The 23,435-nt window shown below is 52.8% G+C and overlaps 1 protein-coding gene across 1 annotated transcript in view; it reads left to right on the top strand.

Annotated features, from left to right (window-relative positions):
- Nucleotides 1–12,111: 12,111 nt before the first annotated feature.
- LOC144948350 (nuclear receptor subfamily 5 group A member 2-like) overlaps nucleotides 12,112–23,435 on the top strand; it is a 113,639-nt gene continuing 102,315 nt past the window's right edge. Inside the window, exon 1 of the mRNA XM_078877777.1 lies at nucleotides 12,112–12,298. Coding sequence (XP_078733903.1) covers nucleotides 12,112–12,298 — 187 coding nt within the window. The remainder of the gene's footprint in view (nucleotides 12,299–23,435) is intronic.

Raw genomic sequence — 23,435 nt, 5'->3', positions numbered from 1 at the left:
GTGTGAGTCTATGGGTCTCCCTTTGTCTATGGGTCTCTGTGTGAGTCTATGAGTCTCTGTGTGAGTTTATGGGTATCTGTGTGAGTCTATGGGTCTCTGTGTGAGTCTATTTGTCTCTGTGTGAGTCTATGGGTCTCCCTTTGTCTATGGGTCACCCTTTGTCTATGTGTCTCTGTGTGAGTCTATGGGTCTCTGTGTGAGTCGATGGGTTTCTGTGTGAGAATGGGTTTATGTATGTCTATGGATTTCTGTGTGAGTCTATGGGTCTCCCTTTGTCTATAGGTCTCTGTGTGAATCTATGGGTCTCTGTGTGAGTCTATGGGTCTCTGTGTGAGGATGGGTTTCTGTGTGAGTCATTGGGTCTACATGTAAATCTATGGGCATTAGAATATAGGACGATGTGTGAATCTAGGGGTATCTGTGTGAGTATGTGGCTCTCTGTGTGAGTCTATGGGTTTCTATGTGTCGATGGGTTTTGCTTTGTCTATTGATCTCTATTTGAGCCTATGGGTCTCTGTGTGAGTCAATGGGTATTCATGTAAGTCTACGGGCATCTGCATAGGTATATGGGTCAATGTGTGAGTCTATGAGTCTATGCGTGAGTCTGTGGGTCTCTGTGTGATTCTATGAGTCTATGCGTGAGTCTGTGGGTCTCTCTGTGAGTCTATGAGTCTCTGCGTGAGTCTGTCGGTCTCTCTGTGAGTCTATGAGTCTCTGCGTGAGTCTGTCGGTCTCTCTGTGAGTCTATGAGTCTCTGCGTGAGTCTAAATCAGCTACTCATGAAACACTAAACAGACTAAACCCGCTTAATCATTCTCCTCCTCCCTGGATGTACCATACAGGACCCACCATTGTGACCTCTACTTAAAGTCTGATCTCACATCACTTCATGCGAGGAGAAATCCACATTGGGGCACTGTTCATCCATGAAACTATTTGTTTTGGTAAATATGTACGATACTTAGCTGAATGTATGTTGAACTTCTTTCGCACTGGACGTAGCCAACCGGGGAAGGGCAATAAACTATGGGTCTCTGTGTGAGTCTATGGGTCTCTGTGTGAGTCTATGGGTGTCTGTGTGAGTCTATGGGTCTCTGTGTGAGTCTATGGGTGTCTGTGTGAGTCTATGGGTCTCTGTGTGAGTCTATGGGTCTCTGTGTGAGTCGATGTGTTTCTGTGTGAGTCGATGTGTCTCTGTGTGAGTCTATGGGTCTCTGTATGAATGTATGGGTCTCCGTGTGAGTCTATGAGTATCTGTGTGAGTCTATGAGTCTCCGTGTGAGTCTATGGGTCTCTGTGTGAGTCTATGGGTCTCTGTGTGAGTGTATGGGTCTCTGTATGAGTCTATGGGTATCTGTATGAATGTATGAGTCACTGTGTGAGTCTATGGATCTCTGTGTGAGTCTATAGGTCTCTGTGTGAGTCTACGTGTCTCTGTGTGAGTCTATGGGTCTCTGTGTGAGTCTCTGTGTCTCTATGTGAGTCTATGGGTCTCTGTGTGAGTCTATGGGTCTCCGTGTGAGTCTATGGGTCTCCGTGTGAGTCTATGGGTCCCGGTGAGTGTATGGGTCTCTGTGTGAGTCTATGTGTGAGTCTATTGGTCTCTGTGTGAGTATATGGGTCTCTGTGTGAGTCTATGAATCTCTGTGTGAGTCTATGGGTCTCTGTGTGAGTCTATGGTTCTCTATGTGAGTATATGGGTCTCTGCATGAGTTTATGGATCTCTGATTGAATCTGTGGGTCTCTGTGTGAGTATGTGGGTATTTGTGTGAGTCTATGGGTGTCTGTGATTCTACGGGTTTCTATGCGAGTTGGTGGGTCTCTGTGTGAGTCTGTGGGTTTGTGTGTGAGTCTGTGGGTCTGTGTGAGTTTCTTATGAGAATGACATCACAGTGATGGGCGTGGTTGGTTCACATGACGTCACAGGCGGAGGCGGGACTACGAAAGTCGGGCGACATGACGTGTTGAGGAAGCCTGTTTGTGACGTCACCACAAAACTGCACACACGTGGATCAGTGCTGCCACCACGTGGTCGAGTCTCGGATCTTCTGGTGGAAATTCCACGTTCCCATGGCAGCGTCTAAGTCCATCCATCTTTCCGTGCCCTTGACGAGAGAGGAAACCGAAAAAAACCCCGCCACGCTGACCACGTGTCTACTTCCCAATCAGAGCCTATAGCACCTGATATGCCCAGTCAGTCTCCCATCCAAAGGCGCAGCCATGCAAGTGCTGGGCCACGTCACTGCTGACCGTCAGGGGTCTCCACTCGAGCGGGGTAGAACCCTGTGAGCCATGTGGCTCGCGGGTGCAACCGCAACAAAACAAAAACACGAACAAGAAACATCTTGAAGTGAATTTTTTTCGATTTAAAGCTTTCGTGACTGCAGGGATTCATCTTCTTGGTTCTTTTGGTAAAGTCGCGTAGAAGGGAAATAATATGATTCAGATTCCAAGAACACAGGATGAGATGTTACCATCCTTTGTGCAAGCACTTCCAAGAGTTCATGAACAGTGAGCCTGGTGAAATTTGGGGAGCGCATCGTCAGTAGTGAACCTTTGGTTCCTAGGGTGTTTCGGCCTTTCACACTATACACCCTCCCCAAAGGCGGCTAGCGACAGGGTGATCAATCCTACGCTTGCGTCCCATTCCCAATTAGTCATAGGAGTTGCCTAACGCTGGCTCTGGCCCTTAATTCCCAGGTCTCTAAGCAGTCTGGTTGTAGATGTTGCCACAAAACCTCTGCAGCCCACCTCCACTGGTCGGACTTCTGTGTTCCAGCCACGATGCCGTGCTTCGGCAGCTAGATCGGCATAGCGCAGATGTTTTCGCTCATAAGCCTCATCTACTGAGTCCTCCCAGGGTACTGTGAGCTCAATGATGAAGACCTTCTTGAGCGTACGGGACCAGAGCACCATGTCAGGTCTTAGGGTGGTGGTTGCGATCTCCGGAGGAAACACAAGTTTGCCGGCCAATGTCAGCTAGCATTTTCCAGTCGCGGGCCAAGCGTAGCTGGCCTCGCTCTGATGGTGTAGAGCAAGCAGCACTGCAAAAGTACTTCCATTCAGATGGACAACTTGTTTATTGTAATGATGTTGAACGGGTTATTCTCAATATGGGACTGCCCGCATATGATTCAAGTGAATGGAGACTTTTTATTGACAGTAGTAAAAGGAGTTTGAAATGTGTGTTACTTCACAACAGAAATATATATGGTTCAATCCCAATAGGACACTCTGTAAAAATAAATGAAGAGTATGCCAACATCAAGATTGTTCTGGATAGATTGGAATACCATGTTCATGGATGGATAATTTGTGTTGATTTGAAAATGGTTAATTTTCTGCTGGGTCAGCAAGGAGGTCACACCAAATACCCTTGTTTTCTATGCTACGGGGACAGTAGGGCTACATTAGAACACTGGGTTAAAAAGAACTGGCCACCAAGAATCAGTTTGACGCCTGGTGACAAGAACATCAAGAATGAGCCTCAGGTTGATAGGAATAATATTGTATTTCCCCCACTGCACATAAAACTTGGGTTAATGAAGCAATTCGTCAAAGCTCTTGATCACACTGGAGACTGCTTCAGCTATATATGTTCAACCTTTTCAAGTCTCAGTACCGAGAAGTAAAAGGCAGGAACATTTGATGGCCCTAAAATAAGAACACTCATCAGGGATCCACACTTTGTTACAACAATGACTGCGGCAGAGGGCTCGAGCTTGGAATGCATTCTCTGATGTGGTGCGGAATTTCCTTGGGGACAGGAAAGCGGACAACTCTCGAGAGATTGTGGAGGAGCTGCTCTTGAGTTTCCAAGCACTTGGATGTAGAATGAGCATCATGGTTCACTACTTACATAGTCACGTGGCCCAGTTTCCAGAGAACATGGGTCACGTGCGCAAAGAGCAAGGTGAACGCTTTCATCAAGACATTAAAGTTATGGAAGAACGTTACCGAGGCCGATGGGACTCAAACATGATGGCAGATTACTGCTGGTCCTTGATGAGAGACATTCCACAAGCTGTACTTCGGAGATCGTCAAAGAAGAGGTCGTTTACGCAGATGTAACATCACTATTGTGAATGACCTTTTTGCACATATTTTTCTTATCTTCACAATTAAATTCTTACACGGTAATGTGCGTTCACTCACATTGATATGCAGCCACTCTCACCACTTTGCGCTACGGCTCATTAAATGTTTGTTTCATTATTATTGCTTATCGTATCTTATCTTATTCTTGTATGGATGTCTGTTTAGCTATTTGTATATGAGCATACATTTGCTGTTTTTACTGAAAAAGCAATATTTGATATCTCAAAAACCTAATGTGATAGACAAAAACTGATGCCAAATTTGGAATCAGCACCCCAAAATTACCTTAAGACCGTTGGAATACCTCGTGCCAGAAAAAGTGTGTTGACCAGTGTAATGGTTGTGTCTGATATGGTTGTGTCTATTATGGTTGTGTCTTATAGTTGTGTATATTGTGGTTGTGTCTATTATGGTTGTGTATATTGTGGTTGTGTCTTATAGTTGTGTATATTGTGGTTGTGTCTATTATGGTTTTGTATATTGTGGTTGTGTCTATTATGGTTGTGTATATTGTGGTTGTGTCTTATAGTTGTGTATATTGTGGTTATGTCTTATAGTTGTGTATATTGTGGTTGTGTCTATTATGGTTTTGTATATTGTGGTTGTGTCTTATAATTGTGTATATTCTGGTTGTGTCTATTATGGTTTTGTATATTGTGGTTGTGTCTTATAGTTGTGTATATTGTGGTTGTGTCTATTGTGGTTGTGTCTATTATAGTTGTGTATATTGTGGTTGTGTCTGTTATGGTTGTGACTATTGTGGATGTCTGCTGGGCCACTAGGGGACGCTGTGACCTCGTGGGTTGCGGGAAGGGGAGGGAGGGTGGGAGGGAAGGGGGGAGGGACTGGGGAAGGGGGGGGATCGAGGGGGGGGGGTATCCCCTCGCTTGAGTTTATTTTCTCAGTTAATTCCCGAGCCGTCCTCAACTAACCCCTCGTCCGCCGTCCGTCTTTGTATCTTTCTACAGTCCGCCCCGCCCTGGTCATCGTGCGAAGGTTGTCTTTGTGTGTCTGTGTGTGTGTGTCTGTGTGTGGATGTGTGTGTGTGTCTGTGTGTGGATGTGTGTTTGCGTCTGTGTGTGTGTCTGTGTGTCTGTATGTGTGTCTGTATGAATGTGTGTCTGTGTGTGTGTCTGTGTGGATGTGTGTGTCTGTGTGTGTGTGTGTGTCTGTGTGTGTGTCTGTGTGTGGATAGGGCGGGAGCGGTGGTGTAGCAGTTAGCGCGCAGCGATACGAACCTGGCGACCCGGGTTCGATTCCCGCTCACGGCCACCAACGCCAATGCCGATTATCTGAACCGGTCCTGGGCCTCCCGTAAGTCGACTCAGCCTCAAATGAGTATCTGGTGCGATGTGTAAACATCGCCACGGGGGGAGACAAAGGCGGCCGGGCGTGGTGTTGGCCACCCACCGCCTCGTGTACCGTGCCGACCTACATAGGTGCTGGCTAACAGCACTTGCCCCAACAGTCTGTTGAGGCTATACGAGGGATCTTTGTCTTTGTGTTGCGGGAGTGGCAACAGTTCGATTCCTAGCCACGGTTACATTCGTTGGCGATTTTCCGAACCGGTCCTGTGTTGATTCAGCCTGTGTGTAAAAAAATTAAACATCAGCATCGGGGAGACAAAGGCGGCCGGGAGTGGTAACGTCCAACACCCACCCCCTCGTGTGCCGTGCCGGCTTTCAAAGGTGCTCGCAAACAGCACTTGCCCCAACAGCCTGTTTAAGATAATTGTTTTTTTACCCTTTTATCTGGCAACAAAACTGACACCTTTTTTTTACAAGGAGTCATGTTTGCATAGACCACAAAACCTGCAGTCGTAATGCAAACAAAAAACACAACTCTGATAATGATATGAACTGTCTTTGAAGTTGATTGGTCCACACCCGAGGCAGCTTTCCTTAGAGCCTAGTCTCACATGGTGTTGGACCAGATGACGCCAAAAGGCAAATGAGGTTCCAATGGTGTAACAGCCTGTTTGAGGCTTACACGGGGGAACACTTTGACTTTGATTCTAGATTTGAAGCTTTCATGACTGCAAGGATTCATATTCTTAGGTTCTTTTTTTCGGTAAAGTCACGTAGGTGAAAAATTAAAATCAATAAAAGTAAAATAAAAATAATACAGCTATCGTGCTGTGACTGTTCCACCTGAAGACGGAAGCTTGTGTTGCCTCCGAAACGTCGTGATTTTTATTTTATTTTTATTTTACTTTTATTAATTTAAATTTTGTACCTACGTGACTTTACCGGGAAAAAACCCAAGAACTTTGACTTTGCCCAATCATCTTCTGTTTGGCCGGATAGAGTGGGGCTAAACGGGACGCGGCACGGGCTCGAGAAGAGATGAAGCTGATGCGGTGCAGGATCTTCCTGCAGTACCGTGGGGGAGAGGGAGGGAAGGAGTGTGCTGGGAGTGTGTAAGTCGAGGTGGAGAGGGAAGGAAGGGTGGTGGGACTAGGCTCTAAAGAAAGCTGTCTCGGGTGTGGACCAATCAACTTCAAGGACAGTGCACATTATCAGAGTTATGTTCTTTTGTTTGTATTATGACTGCAGGTATTGCGGTCTATGCAAACATGACTCCTTGTAAAAAGGTGTCAGTTTTGTTGCCAGATAGAAGGGTAAAAAACCAATTATCAAACAGGAGAGAGTTAGAGATAGAGTAAAGAGTGGGGGGGGGGGGGGAGAGGGAAGGAGTGCGCTGGGAGTGTGTGAGTCGAGGTGGAGAGGGAAGGAGAGCGCTTGGAGCTGAGTGGACGTGCCGATGAGCGGTACCGGCGGTGTCAAGATCGGGCCTCTGTGGAGGAGGAGGAGGCTCGTGAAGGACGCTGCTGCTGCTGCTGGGCGGCTGGAGGCAGTCGCCCCTCCTCCAGCAACAGCGGATGAGCGACGCTCACAACAACGAGCGGAGCGCCGGGTCGCTAAAGTCGCAGCGGGTTTGGCGCAGTGGGGAGCACTGGTGGTGCATCTGGTCAGTCGTCTCAGTCAGTCGTCTCAGTCAGTCAAACCTTGGCACCTGCTGGGTCTCTTCCGTGACCTCCTGAGAGCGAGCCTTCCACACTTCACGTGACGGGCCCAAAGTGCACCTAGCCTGGCACAAGCACCGTGGCAACGTCACGATGGCCGAGTGGCGGCTGTTGCGTGTCTCCGTGTGTGTCTGTGTGTCTGTGTATCTGTCTGTATGTCTGTGTGTGTGTGTCTGTTTGTATGTCTGTGTGTGTGTCTGTGTATCTGTCTGTATGTCTGTGTGTGTGTGTCTGTGTGTCTGTGTGTCTGTCTGTATGTCTGTGTGTGTGTGTCTGTCTGTATGTCTGTGTGTCTGTCTGTATAACGGAGGGCGGAGGAGCGACGCTCACAACAACGAGCGGAGCGCCGGGTGGCCTAAGCACAGCAAGTTGGTACAGTAGGGGGCAAAGGTGGTGCATCAGCCAGTCATCTCGGTCATCTCGGTCAGTCGACCCGTGGCACCTGCTGGGTCTGCCCCGTGACCTCCTGCCAGCGGGCGATCGACACTTCACGTGGCCTCAAGGTGCACCTGGCCTGGCACAAGCGTCGTGGTGACGTCACCGCCACTTAGTGGCGAATGGCGGTTGTTGTTGTTGTCTGTATGTCTGTCTGTGTGTCTGTCTGTCTGTATGTCTGTGTGTGCAGCGGTTAGCGCGTTGCGCTACGAACCCACCTACCCGAGTTCGATTCCGGCTCACGGCCACCAACATCAGTGACGATTAATTATCTGAACCGCTCCTGGGACTCCCCTAGATCGACTTGGCCTCAAATGAGTACCTGGTGCGGTTTTGTGCAAACATCGCCACTGGGGAGACAAAGGCGGCCGGACGGGGTGCTGCCCCCCCACCCACCCACCCACGTGGTGCCCTTCCGGCCTTCATCGGCCCTTTCTCGCTCACAACACTTGCCCCACCAGCCCTGCTCAGGCTATACGGGGGACCTTTATCTTTGGCGCACTCCGTGTCGGAAAGTGTGACGGGGGGTGGGGGGAGAGGGGGATCAGGAAGCCGAGTGATGTTGAGATCAATAGAGCCGTGTCCCACGTGCAAGCGAGTGCGCCGTGAGGGAGCGGTGGCGCAGCGGTGAGCGCACTGCGCTCTGGGACCCCCCCGGGGCCACGTGACACCGCCGGTCGATCCCCTCTCGCGGCCACCCGGCTACGTACGGCGCGAAAGAAGTTAGACGCACATACAGCGGAGCTGACTCGTCAGCAGTACGTGGTCCCAACAGTCCGTTAAAGTCTTCTTGGTTCTTTCGGTAAAGTCACGTAGAAGGGAAATAATACAATAATAAAAATAAAACATAATAAAATACAATTCTCACGACGTTTTGGCCACAACGCAAGCAGCCGTCCTCAGGTGGAGGTGGAGGACGGCTGCTTGCGTTGTGGCCGAAACGTCGTGAGAATTTGTATGTTATTGTGTTTTATTATTATTCTTTTATTATGTTTTATTTTTAGTATTTTATTATGTTTTATTTTTATTATTTTTCATGTTTTATTTTTATTATTTCCCTTCTACGTGACTTTACCGAAAGAACCAAGAAGATGAATCCCTGCAGTCACGAAAGCTTTAAATCGAAATTTAGTCCGTTAAAGTTTATACACGGGGCATCTTTATCTTGTTGTTTGCGAGAGAGTGCTCGTGGAGAGAGAGTAGAGAGAGAAAGCGTGAAATATTTTGTGAAATCTTTCAATAATTTTTTTCTGGGGGGCTGGGGGGGGGGCACATAAAGCAAAGCATTGAAAAAAAAACCGAAATGATGAACGAAGCAAAGTGCCGACTACACCGAGCATCTTCTTGTTTCCTCTGCATCGTCAAAAAGTCATCGTCGGTGGAAGAGTTCTGAATGCGCGAGGAAGCGATGAGGGGAGGGAATCATTCGGAAGAGAGTTCACACTCACTTGTGGCTGAGCGGATCTAGGGGAGAGCCACCACACGGCAAGACATGCGCCACGAACGTCGACCGTGAGCGGGAATCGAACTCAGGTGGACCGGGTTCGCAGCGCTACCGCTCCCGACTCGCGCACACAGACAAAGCTCCCCCGTATAGCCTTGCCATGCTGCGGGGACAAGTGCGGTTAGCGAGTAGCATCGACCACGAAAGCCGGCACGGAGGAAGGCGGCGGTGGTGGTGGTGTCAGCAACTAGGCCCGGCCGCCTTTGTCTTCCCGCCACGGTGACGAGCGTTGCCCTCGTGAGAGAGGCGCTCAACTTGAAGGGGGGACGACTCAGAAGTAGCTCAGCGACGTCTCCTTCCGCGGGCCGTTTCGACTCCATCGGCGCGGCAGTTGAAGCAATTGGTGGGGGGCAGGTGGGGGTGGGGGGCAGGGGGGGGGGCAGGGGTGGGCGGGGCAGGGGGGGGGAGGGGGTTTCTAACATCACCCCCTCCCCGTCTCACCGCCCATGTCGAACCCATGGTGGCAGTGGGGTAACGTCGTGGGTAACTGCCCACTTCGTCCTGCCTAGACGGTAGCCGGACAAGCGTGGAAGAGAGCGCCCTCCCCCACGCAGCAGCGCCAGAGATCCACAACTAAGTGGGGGCCCCCCCTGCCTCACAACTGCGACGTTGGGCGGGCAGCTGCAGGGGCTGCGCCTCTAACTCGCAATGAACTCGCGGCAGCGCCGCTACCTGCTGCCCGCGCGCGCGCGCACACACCACGTGACTTGACGTCATCACCACCAACCACGTCCTATCCACTGCTGGATGAAGAACTCCTCCTCCACCCTCCCCCCTCTACCCCCCCTCCACCCCCTCCTCATCCCCCTCCCCCACCCCCATCCTCCTCCCGCGCTATCACGCTGTATATTTGGAGTTTGCGTGTCTCTCTCTCTCATCATCATCACGGTGGCTAGGAGATGTTAACTACCTCGCCTGGTATACAGGAGGTCGTGGGTTCGATCCCGACCCTGACGCCTGCTGCTGTATATTTGTAGTTTGCGTATCGCTCATCATCATCACGGTGGCTACGAGATGTTAACTACCTCGCGTGGATTTTTCTCCGGGTCCTCCGAGGTTTCCCCCCTCCACATTTATCGTCAACATCCCCACGCATTTAGAGTATTTGGCTGCTATAAATCTCCACGTGATGATGATGATTTATTATCATTTGTGGTCGCCACGTGACTTCTGAAAGAATGTCTATAAAGCAGCTCAGTGGCATTACCTGGTAAAATAAAAACAAAACAGTTTCGTTTTCGTCGTTTTAGTTTCGTCTCGACCGCAGCGATAGCAGCAGCAGCAGCAGCAGCGGAAACGGCCCAGTGGCTCGAGACGTCAAACGGCCAACAACAATCAGCACTGGTATTAGAAGATTTGCAATCGATGTTGAGTGTGGATAACGCGTGCCTTGGATTTGAGCAAGGCCATTGATGTTGTTGTTGTTGTTGAATGTTGGAAGAGCTTGGAGGAAGAAGAGACGATGTTGATGGTGGTGATGGTGGTGATGGTGGTGATGGTGGTGATAGTGGTGATGATGGTGGTCATGATTGTGGTGGTGATGATGGTGATGGGAAAGAGGCTATAAAGCTGAGCGTTGCGGGGAAGAAGCAGAGAGAGAAGTGGGTGGGTGAGTGGGTGGGTGAGAGGGTGGGTGGATGAGAGGGTGGGTGGGTGAGTGGGTGGCTGAGAGGGTGGGTGAGTGGGTGAGTGGGTGAGTGAGTGGGTGGGTGAGTGAGTGGGTGGGTGAGTGGGTGGGTGAGAGGGTGGGTGAGAGGGTGGGTGAGTGGGTGGGTGGGTGAGAGGGTGGGTGGCTGAGAGGGTGGCTGAGAGGGTGGGTGAGTGGGTGAGTGGGTGAGTGAGTGGGTGGGTGAGTGAGTGGGTGGGTGAGTGGGTGGGTGAGAGGGTGGGTGAGAGGGTGGGTGAGTGGGTGGGTGAGAGGGTGGGTGGCTGAGAGGGTGGCTGAGAGGGTGGGTGAGTGGGTGGGTGAGTGATTGGGATTGTGAATTGGTGAGCGAGTGGATGAGCGAGTGGATGAGTGAATTGGTGACTAAGTGAGTGAGTAGGGGAGGGAATAAATGAAAGGATGCGTGGGTGAGTAGCGTCAGTGAGTGGGCGGATGAGTAGGTGAATGGGTGTGTAATTGAGTGAGTGAGCGGGTGAGTGTGGTGTTATTGCGACCTGCAGTGTACTGAGATGGTGGGTGAGTGAGTGGGTGAGAGGGTGGGTGAGTGGGTGGGTGAGAGGGTGGGTGAGTGGGTGGGTGAGAGGGTGGGTGAGAGGGTGGGTGAGTGGGCGGCTAAGAAGATGGGTGAGTGGGTGGGTGAGTGATTGGGTGTGTGAATGGGTGAGCGAGTGGATGAGTGAGTTGGTGACTGAGTGACTGAGTCGGTGATGGAGTGAATAAATGGGTGCGTGGGTGAGAGAGTGGGTGGGTGAGAGGGTCAGTGAGTCGGTGAGTAATTTGGTGAGTGAGCGGGTGAGTGTGGTGTTACTGCGACCTGCAGTGTGCTGAGATGGGGGGTGAGTGGGTGGGTGAGAGGGTGGGTGAGTGGGTGGGTGAGAGGGTGGGTGAGTGGGTGGGTGAGAGGGTGGGTGAGTGGGTGGGTGAGAGGGTGGGTGAGTGGGTGGGTGAGAGGGTGGGTGAGTGGGTGGGTGGGTGAGTGGGTGGGTGAGAGGGTGGGTGAGAGGGTGGGTGAGAGGGTGGGTGAGTGGGCGGCTGAAAAGATGGGTGAGTGGGTGGGTGAGTGATTGGGTGTGTGAATGGGTGAGCGAGTGGATGAGTGAGTTGGTGACTGAGTGACTGAGTCGGTGAGGGAGTGAATAAATGGGTGCGTGGGTGAGAGAGTGGGTGGGTGAGAGGGTCAGTGAGTGGGAGAGTAATTGGGTGAGTGAGCGGGTGAGTGTGGTGTTACTGCGACCTGCAGTGCGGTGGTTGAACACAGTGTGGTGGTGGTGGTGAAGCGACGGACGAGTGAATTCCACGGGAACAGAATCCAGGGTGGCAGCAGCAGCAGCAGCGATAGAAGAGCGAACAGGAGGTGACTGCCCGCTGGTGGGGGAGCAGTGGATGTGTGAGAGGTGGGTCACCAGCGCGTCGTTCCCCAGCGCGTCGTTCCCCAGCGCGTCGTTCCCCAGCGCGTCGCTCCCCAGCGCGTCGTTCCCCAGCGCGTCGTTCCCCAGCGCGTCGTTCCCCAGCGCGTCGTTCCCCAGCGCGTCGTTCCCCAGCGCGTCGTTCCCCAGCGCGTCGTTCCCCAGCACGTGGTCTCTCTACTCCACGTGTTCTCCTCCGGCTCCTCATCTCTCCCAGCGCAGGACACACCTCGAGCCACGCGCATTCACCAATGCGTCTGTCTGTGTGTGTGTGTTGTGTGTGTGTGTCTGTGTGTGTGTGTGTCTGTGTGTCTGTGTGTGTGTGTATGTGTGTGTGTTGTGTGTGTGTGTGTCTGTGTGTGTGTCTATCTGTGTGTGTGTTGTGTGTGTATGTCTGTGTGTGTAGTGTGTGTGTTGTCTGTGTGTGTGTCTGTGTCTGTGTGTGTGTCTGTGTTGTGTGTGTGTGTCTGTGTGTGTGTTGTGTGTGTGTAGTGTGTGTGTTGTCTGTGTGTGTGTCTGTGTCTGTGTGTGTGTCTGTGTTGTGTGTGTGTGTCTGTGTGTGTGTTGTGTGTGTGTTATGTGTGTGTTGTGTAGTGGGGAGCGGTAGTGCAGCGGTTAGCGCGCTGCGCTATAAACCCAGTACCCGAGTTCGATTCCCGCACACGGCCAACACCCGTGACGATTATCTGAACCGGTCCTGGGCCTCCCTTAGGTCGACTCAGCCTCAAATGAGTACCTGCTGTGGTGTGTAAACATCGCCACTAAGGGAGACAAAGGCGGCCGGGCGTGGTGCTGGCCACCCACCCCCCTCGTGTGCCGTGCCGCCCTTCATAGGTGCTCGCTAACAGCACTTGCCCCAACAGTCTGCCAAGGCTATACGGGGGATCTTTGTCTTATTGGGTGTGAGTAGATGGTATAGTTGGGAGCTGCCAGGCGGCCTGGGTAGACGGTAAATACAAATACAGTCCTGGGCATGAAACGCATACGCCAACAACAAAGACAAAGACCCCCCCGTGGAGCCTACACGTGCTGTTGGGGCAAGTGCTGTTAGCGAATGCCTATGAAGGCCAAGCCTGGCTGCCTTTGTCTCCCTAGTGGCGATGTTTAAACATCGCAGGAGGTACTCAGTTGAGGCTGAGTCAACCTAGGGGAAACCCGGGATCGGTTCGGATAATCGTCACCGGTGTTGGTGGTGGCCGTGAGCGGGAATCGAACTCGGGCGGACGAGTTCGTAACGGTGGCGCGCTAACCGCTGCCCCACCGCTCTTAACGGCCAACACACAGACACACAGGCAACGACAAAGATCCATCATCCCTCGGATAGCCTTCTCAGGTTGTTGGGGCAAGTGCGGTCTGCGTCTCGTTGTGCACGCGTGCGTGTGTTGTGGGTGGCTGTCTCGCAGTGGCAGTGCGCTAACCGCTGCCCCACCGCTCCCTCCCGCCAACACACATTGACACGCGCGCTTTGACCCCCGTAGGACTCCTCGACCCCCCCCCAGCTCCTACCCCGCCCCCCTTCCCCCCGCTTCACACCCCCCCCTTCTCCCTCCCTCCCCACCACCAATCACCCCGCCCCTCCCCTCCCCTCCCTCCCCGCCCCTCCCCTCCCCACCCCTCCCCCCCTCCCCGCCCCTCCCCCTTCATCCCGCGGACAGCTGAGATCGCACGGCGCGACCCTCGTGTTAGTGTCGCGTGTGAGACGCGGGGAGCGGAGGAGACGCGGGGAAGGGACACGGGCAGAGACACGGGGAGAGACACGGGGAGAGACACGGGGAAGAGACACGGGGAAGAGACACGGGCAGACACACGGGGAGCGGAGGAAACGCGGGGAAGAGACACGGGGAGAGACACGGGGAGCGACAGAGACACGGGAAGAGACACGGGCAGAGACACGGGGAAGAGACACGGGGAGAGGAGGAGACGCGTATAGAGACACGGGGAAGAGACACGGGGAGCGGAGGAGACCCTCTGAGATACGAGGACACGGGGAGAGACACGGGGAGAGACACGGGGAGACCGGCAGAGAAGACGCAGGGACACACGGGAGACGCGGGGAGAGGAGACACTGAGATCAGGAGGACACACGGGGAGACAGCGAGAGACACGGTGAGACAGCGAGAGGCACGGGGAGACAGGGAGAGACACGGGGAGACAGCGAGAGGCACGGGGAGACAGCGAAAGGCACGGGGATACAGCGAGAGGCACGGTGAGACAGGGAGATACATGGGGAGACAGCGAGAGACACGGTTGAGACAGGGAGAGACACGGGGAGACAGCAGGAGAGGGACAGGAGGGACACAGGGACGAGGAGACGAGACAGAGAGACAGAGAAGTCACGGGGAGAGGAGCGAAACCACGTGGTGGAGACACGGGGGGTATCTGAGGGCTAAATGAGACACAGGGAGACACCGTGAAGAGTGGAGAGACACAGGGACAAGGGAATCATGGGGATACAGTGAGAGACACGCGGGACGCCTGGGGACACAGGGGGGGACACGTGGGGAGACACCTGGGGACACAGGGGGGACACGTGGGGAGACAGGGTGACACGCAGAGAGACACGCGGGTACACGTTGAGCACGCGGAGACACTGAGGAACACAATTGCATCACGTGGGGGACAGGGAGAGACACGCGTGGAGACACGCGGAGACACACGTGGAGACACGTGGAGACACGCGTGGGGGACAGGGGGAGACACACGTGGAGACGGAGACTCGTGGAGACACGTGGAGACACACGGAGACACACGTGGAGACGGAGACACGCGTGGAGACACGTGGAGACACGTGGAGACACGCGTGGAAAATGCTTCCCACTGCCGAGGTTGACTCCGTGCCGTGTACACGCGGAGGTGTAGCGCGCATTGGGCCAGGTAAGTGTACACACACACGTGTACACACACACACACGTGTACACACACACACACACGTGTACATACACACACACGTGTACACACACACGTGTGTGTACACACACATGCACACACACAGTGTACACACACACGTGCACACACACACGTGTACACACACACGTGTACACACACGTGTGTACACACATACACACGTGCACACACACAGTGTACACACACACGTGCACACACACGTGCACACACAGTGTACACACACAATTTACCCACACGTATACACACACACGTGTACACACATGCGCGGATACACACGCACACGTGTACACACAAAGACAAAAAAGACAAAGATCCCCCGTGTAGCCTTGACAGACTGTTGGGGCAAGTGCTGTTAGCGAGCAGCACCTACGAAGGCTGGCACGGCACAAGGCGGGGTGGGTGGCCAGCACCACGCCCGGCCGCCTTTGTCTCCCCAGTGGCGATGTTTACTACACACCGCACCAGGTACTCATTTGAGGCTGAGTCGACCTAGGGGAGGCCCAGGACCGGTTCGGATAATCGGTGACCGCTGCACTACCGCTCCCCCTACAATGACAAAGATCCCCGGTATAGCCTTGACAGACTGTTGGGGCAAGTGCTGTTAGCCGTATTTGTGTACACGCGTGTGTGTGTGTACTCACACACACACGCGCGTGCACATACTGACACCACCCGCGGCCGCCTTTGTCTCCTCAGTGGCGATGTTTACACACCGCACCAGGTACTCAATTGAGGCTGAGTCGACCTAGGGGAGGTCCAGGACCGGTTCAAATAATCGTCAGCGGTGTTGGAGGCCGTGAGCGGGAATCGAACACGGGTCGCCAGGTTCGTAGCGCAGCGCGCTAACCGTTGCACCACCGCTCCCCACACACACAGACAAAGATCCCCCGTGTAGCCTCAACAGACTGCTGGGGCAAGTGCTGTTAGCGAGCAGCACCTATTAAAACCGGTACGGCACACGAGTGAGTGATTGGCCAACTTCACGCCCGGCCGCCTTTGTCTCCCCATACACAATACGCACACACCCACATGCACTCACACACCCATCCACACACACACACACCCATCCACACACACACACACACCCATCCACACACACACACACACCCATCCACACACACACACACCCATCCACACACACACACCCATCCACACACACACACCCATCCACACACACACACCCATCCACACACACACACCCATCCACACACACACCCATCCACACACACACACCCATCCACACACACACACACCCATCCACACACACACACACACACCCATCCACACACACACCCATCCACACACACCCATCCACACACACACACCCATCCACACACACACACCCATCCACACACACACACACACCCATCCACACACACACACACACCCATCCACACACACACACACACCCATCCACACACACACACACCCATCCACACACACACACACACCCATCCACACACACACACCCATCTACACACACACACACACCCATCCACACACACACACCCATCCACATACACACACACACCCATCCACACACACACACACCCATCCACACACACACACACACCCATCCACACACACACACACCCATCCACACACACACACCCATCCACACACACACACACTCACACACCCATCCACACACACACACACCCATCCACACACACACACACACCCATCCACACACACACACCCATCCACACACACACACACACCCATCCACACACACACCCATCCACACACACACACACACCCATCCACACACACACACACCCATCCACACACACACACCCATCCACACACACACACACACCCATCCACACACACACACACACCCATCCACACACACACACCCATCCACACACACACACACACCCATCCACACACACACACACACACACCCATCCACACACACACACACACCCATCCACACACACACACACACCCATCCACACACACACACCCATCCACATACACACACACACCCATCCACACACACACACACCCATCCACACACACACACCCATCCACACACACACACACTCACACACCCATCCACACACACACACACACCCATCCACACACACACACACACACACCCATCCACACACACACACCCATCCACACACACACACACCCATCCACACACACACCCATCCACACACACACACACACCCATCCACACACACACACCCATCCACACACACACACCCATCCACACACACACACACACCCATCCACACACACACACCCATCCACACACACACACCCATACACACACACACACCCATCCACACACACACACACCCATCCACACACACACACACACCCATCCACACACACACACACCCATCCACACACACACACACCTATATATACACACACGCATTCTTACACTGTCACCGATAAATACACAAAGACAAAGGTACCCCGTATAGCCTACGGGGGCTCTTGGGGCAACTTCTGATCGTGAGAACTTCGCTACGAACTCCAAGTTCGATTCCCGCTCGCGGCCAACACGATCCGGGAATATTTGAACCGTTCGTCGGCCTCTCCGTAGGTAGACTCAGCCTCAAATGAGTGCTTGGTGCGGTGTATCAATATTAGCAATGGGGAAACAAAGGTGGCCGGGCGGGGTTTCTGGTCACCCATCCCCCTTCGTGTGCCGTGCCGGCCTTCATAGGTGCTACTCGCAAACAACACTTGCCCCAACAGTCTGCGCAGGCTTTCAGGGGAACCTTTGCATTTACCTTGTGTTTACGTATGTGTTTGTGAGTGTATGTACTTAACGTGTAGACATGTGTGTGTGTGTACGTGCGCATGAGCGCGTGTGCGTAGCTATACTTGTGGGGAGCGGTGGCGCAGCAGTTAGCGCTACGCTGCGTTGCGAACCCGGCGACCCGGGGTCGATTCCCGCTATGTGGCCAATACCGCTGACGATTATCTGAACCGGTCCTGGGCCTCCCCTAGGTCGACTCAGCCTCAAATGAGTACCTGACGCGGTGTGTAAACATCGCCACTGGGGAGACAAAGGCGGCCGGGCGTGGTGCTGGCCACCTACCCCCTCGTGTGCCGTGCCGGCCTTCATAGGTGCTGCTCGCTAACAGCACTTGCCCCAACAGTCTGTTTCAGGCTATACGGGGGATCTTTGTCTTTGCGGCTATATTTAGCCGGCCTTAATAGGTGCTCGCTAACAGCGCTTGCTCCTCAACAGTCCGTGCAGGCTATGCGGGGGGCGGGGGCGGACCTTTGTCTTTGTGTGAACTCTATCCTATGGCACTCAATGTATCTTTAGCGCGTTCGTAAACGTCTGCATAACTGCGGTGTAGGGTTTGCTGTGTGCATATGCGGGGAGCGGTGGCGCAGCGGTTAGCGCGCTGCGCCGCGCTTACGAACCCGGCGACCCGAGTTCAAATTCCCGCTCACGGCCACCGACACCCAGTGACGAGTATCTGAGCCGGTCCTGGGCCTCCCCTAGGTCGACTCAGATTCAAATGAGTACCTGGTGCTGTGTATAAACATCGCCACTGGGGAGACAAAGGCGGCCGGGCGTGGTGCTGGCCACCCACCCCTTCGTGTGCCGTGCCGGTAGCCTTCACAAGTGCTCGCTTACTGCACTTGCCCCAACAGTCTGTTAAGGCTATACGGGGGAATTGAGTTTTTGTGTTGTGTGCATGTGTACGAATTGGGAGCGGTGGCGCAGCGGTTAGCGGAACTGCGCGACTCACTCGCTGCTCTCACTTCCATTACGAGGCACGGCTAACATCAGTGGATGATTCACTGACCATCGCCCAAACTCAAACCCTCACTTCATCCCATGAGGGATATTGAATCATTCAGGCACACACCGTATACTTGTATTATACACACCATCTAACACACCCCAATACACCCTACACCACACCCTACACCACACCCTACACCACACCCTACACCACACCCTACACCACGCCACACCCTACACAACACACACAACACACCCCACACAACACACCCACCACACACTACACTACACCACACACACACCACACCCTACACCACACACACACCACACCCTACAACACACACACCACACACTACACAACACACACACCAACTCCCTACACACCACACCCTACACCACACCACACCCTACACAAAACAAAGATCCCCCGTGTAGCCTTAACAGACTGTTGGGGCAAGTGCTGTTAGCGAGTAGCACCTGCGAAGGCCGTCACGGCACACGAGGGGGTGGGTGGGTGGCCAGCACCACGCCCGGCCGCCTTTGTCTCCCCGCTGGCGATGTTTTTTTACGCACGTGAGGACCTCACCGGGTCCTCACGTGAGGCTGAGTCGACCTAGGGGAGGCCCAGGGCCGGTTCAGCTAATCAGTTCGCTGTTGTGAGCGGGAATCATCGGTGGACCGAGTAATTCGCCCCCACCCCCCCATGTGGAGTGTGACGCTCGAGCCGATAGAGAGCAGTCTCAGCCACTGGTGGTCAATGATGGACAGACTTCAACATCATCTTACACTCTCGCTCATCGTAATAGCAGTATTATTCTTCTTGGTTCTTTCGGTAAGGTCACGTAGAAGGGAAATAATAAAATAATAAAAATAAAACATAATAAAATAATGCTCACGACGTTTCGGCCACAACGCAAGCAGCCGTCCTCAGGTGAAGAACAGGTCTGTCGGAAAGACAGCGTCTGACTTGATTTGACCCAGACTGTCTTTCCGACAGACCTGTTCTTCACCTGAGGACGGCTGCTTGCGTTGTGTCCGAAACGTCGTGAGAATTATTTTAATTAGTTTTATTTTTATTATTTTATTATTTCCCATCTACGTAACTTTTCCGAAAGAACCAAGAAGATGAATCCCTGCTGTCACGAAAGCTTTCAATCGAAAGCAGTATTATTATTATACTCGTCAAATCATAATACTTTACACTCTCACACACCACAGGATATTACACAAAGACAAAGATCCCCCGTATAGCCGACACAAAATGTCGGGGGCAAGTGCTGTTAGCGAGCAGCACCTATGAAGGCCGTAACAGCACTGAACCGTTGAGGGGGTGGTGTGGCTTGTACCCCCCCCCCCTCACTCCACTCATTTAAGGCTGAGTTGACCTTAAGGGAGGTACGGGAGGGTAGGTTCAGGTGCTTGCTATCACCGATGTTGGCCGTGAGCGGGAATCGAACTGGGTTGGGTTTTTTTTTTGCTGGGTTCGAAACGCAGTGCAGCGCTAACCGCAGCGCCACCGCTCCCCCTGGCATACGTTGGCCACAGAGTGGCGGTGACGTCACCACGGCGCTTGTGCCAGGCTAGGTACACCTTGAGACCGTCACGTGTGGAGGAGATCACGGGGCAGACCCAGGTGCCACGTGGGTTGCCTGACTGAGATGCCTGGCAGATGCACAAATATAGAGGTAAAGATCCCCCGTATAGCCTTACCAAACTGTTGGGGTAAGTGCTGTTAGCGAGCACCTATGAAGGCCGGCACGGCACACGAGAAGGTGGGTGCCCAGCGCCATGCCCGACCGCCTTTGTCTCCCCAGTGGCGATGTTTACACATCGCACCAGGTATTCATTTGAGGCTGAGTCAACCTTGGGGCGGCCCAGAACCGGTTCAGAGAATCGTTCCTGGTGTTGACCGTGAGCGGGAATTGAACCCGGGTCGTCAGGTTCATTGCGCAGCGCGCGAACCGCTACACGACCGCACACACAAACACACACAGACACACACACACACGTGCACACAGACACACACAGACACACACACAGACACACACGCACAGACACACACACGCACAGACACACATACATACAGACACACCCACAGATACACACACATACATACAGACAGACACACATACAGAGACACACACAGATAGACACACGCACAGAGACACACACAGATAGACACACACAGACAGACACACGTAAAGACAACGACAAAGATCAATCCCTCGGATAGCCTTTTCAGGTTGTTGGGGCAAGTGCGGTCTCATTGTGCACGTGTGCGTGTGTTGTGTGTGGCTATCTCACCGTGGCAGTGCGCTAATTACTGCGCCACCACTCCGTCCCTATGAACATACAACTGAGGTAACCGGTTAACCAGAACTCTGTAAGCGGTTAACAAGAACCGTTCCTAATATCAAGAAAAGTTGAATTTTAGTTTTCTGAAACGCTGCGGGTCGGGCTAGGAGTTGTGAACAAGTTAAAATTTAATTTTGTAAACTTACAACCGTGTCTCTCTCTCTCCCTACGGTGTGTGTCCTCGGCTTGTGTCGCTCGGCCCGACGTCCGACGTTTCGCTGCACGTGCCTCGGGCTTCTTCAGGCAACTGAAGTTCAACACGATAAATGTTTTAACTTTGATGATTTTTTTTTATTTTTTTAACCCTCTCCGGGTCTAAATTCTCAGCCGTCATTATTCCCCTGCTGCTGATCTTAGCATCGAGCCGGTGCTGGCAATTCCACGTTCCCATGGCAGGGGACGAGTCTATCCACAAAGTGGTGCTACATTTGTACTCGTTTTTATCGCCCCCCGAGGGAGGAAGGAATGATGGGCCGAGTCACAACTTTAACTCGCAACCTTCTGAGCAGACATAATGCGATCATATCTTTACTTATAGTTGGTATTAATTATACTGATTTTTTTGTTGCTAAGTATGATTTGAAAGAGTGTGACTCAAATGCCATTTGATAGCGGCCTCCGCGTGTAATATTCTCAACCACAGAGACACACAAAGCTCCCCCGTGTAGCCTTAAAGGGACTGGTGGGGCAAGTGCCGTTAACGGGCAGCACGAACGAAGGTCGGCATCACGCGCACCCCGGCCGTCTTTGTCTCTCAAACGGCGATGTTTACACGGACGCAACCGATGGGTGGAGCAAAGGCCGGTTCCGATAGTGCGCTAACCGCTGCGCCACCGCTCCCCACACACACATATGTATACATCCACACGTCTATGTATATACACTCACACGAACATACACACAGACACAAACAAAAATTCCTCGGAAAGCTTTAACAGACTGTTGGGGCAAGTGCTGTTAGCGAGCACTTATGAAGGCCGGCACGGCACACGAAGGGGTGGGTGGCCATCACCACGCCCGACCGCCTTTGTCTCCCCAGAGCTGATGTTTTACTGCACACCGCATCAGGTACTTATTTAAGGCTGAGTCGACCTCGCGATATATTTTCACACTTGGATGAATACTGTATAAACATAGAATTTTTGCGTATGTATTAGTGTATAACTAGCCTTAGTGTGTATATATATATAGTATGGTTTAACTTTATAGTAATTAATTATCATCGTTATGGAATATATAAATAACAAACTAAACTAGCATAAATTTCGATTTAAAGCTTTCGTGACTGCAGGGATTCATATTCTTGGTTCTTTCGGTAAAGTCACGTAGAAGGGAAATAATAAAATAAGAATTTAATTGGTGTATATTTTTATTATTTTATTATTTCCCTTCTACGTGACTTTACCGAAAGAACCAAGAATATAAACTCGCATAAGCACACATCTATATATTTAGTTGTGTTACACGTAACATCAGCCACACGGATTTCTATGAGTTGCAGCTCATCAGCAGTATTGGCTCCATGCAGGCAAACGCCGGTTTCGACAATCAGTGTCTCATCAGCAGAGGCTTGAACCAGTGTTGGTGTGGTCGTGGCACGGGCTCGAGAAGAGATGGAGCTGATGCGGTGCAGGAGGAGAAGGATGTGGAGCTGAGTGGACGTGCCGATGAGCGGTACCGGCGGTGTCAAGATCGGGCCTCTGTGGAGGAGGAGGAGGAGGAGGCTCGTGAAGGACGCTGCTGCTGGGCAGTGCCAGGCTAGGTGCACCGTGAGGCTACTGGGCAGTTGGAGGCAGTCGTCCCTCCTCCAGCAACAGCGGAGGGCGGAGGAGCGACGCTCACAACAACGAGCGGAGCGCCGGGCGCATAAAACGCAGCGAGTTGGCACAGTGGAGAGCACAGGCGGTGCATCTGCCAGTCATATCGGTCAGTCAACCCATGGCACCAGCTGAGTCTGTCCCGTGACCTCCTCCTGCCAGCGGCTAGCCTTCGACACTTCCATGCGACCCGCATGAGGGTGCACCTAGCCTGGCACAAGCGCCGTGGTGACGTCGCCGCCAATAAAAAAAAGAAACTCAACAAAATTGTCCACGTGTGTTCATCGCGTGACAATTCTAGACGTTGGTTGTGTCGGGTGGATGAGGATTTACGACACACAAGTGTTTAGTAACGTGACCTGCCCCAGCCCCCCCCCCACCACGTAAATAAATACAGAACCAATGTGTTGTAAATCATTATATCGATCACGAAAGCCCACACGCGTGTTCGATTTAAAGAGGGGAAAATAAGTATATAATAGGCAACGTTTCAGG

The sequence above is a fragment of the Lampetra fluviatilis genome, chromosome 49, assembly GCF_964198595.1.
Source record: "Lampetra fluviatilis chromosome 49, kcLamFluv1.1, whole genome shotgun sequence".
NCBI classification, from domain to species: domain Eukaryota; kingdom Metazoa; phylum Chordata; class Hyperoartia; order Petromyzontiformes; family Petromyzontidae; genus Lampetra; species Lampetra fluviatilis.
Note: the sequence above shows the minus strand (reverse complement) of the source record. Positions and strands in the feature narration are given on the sequence as shown.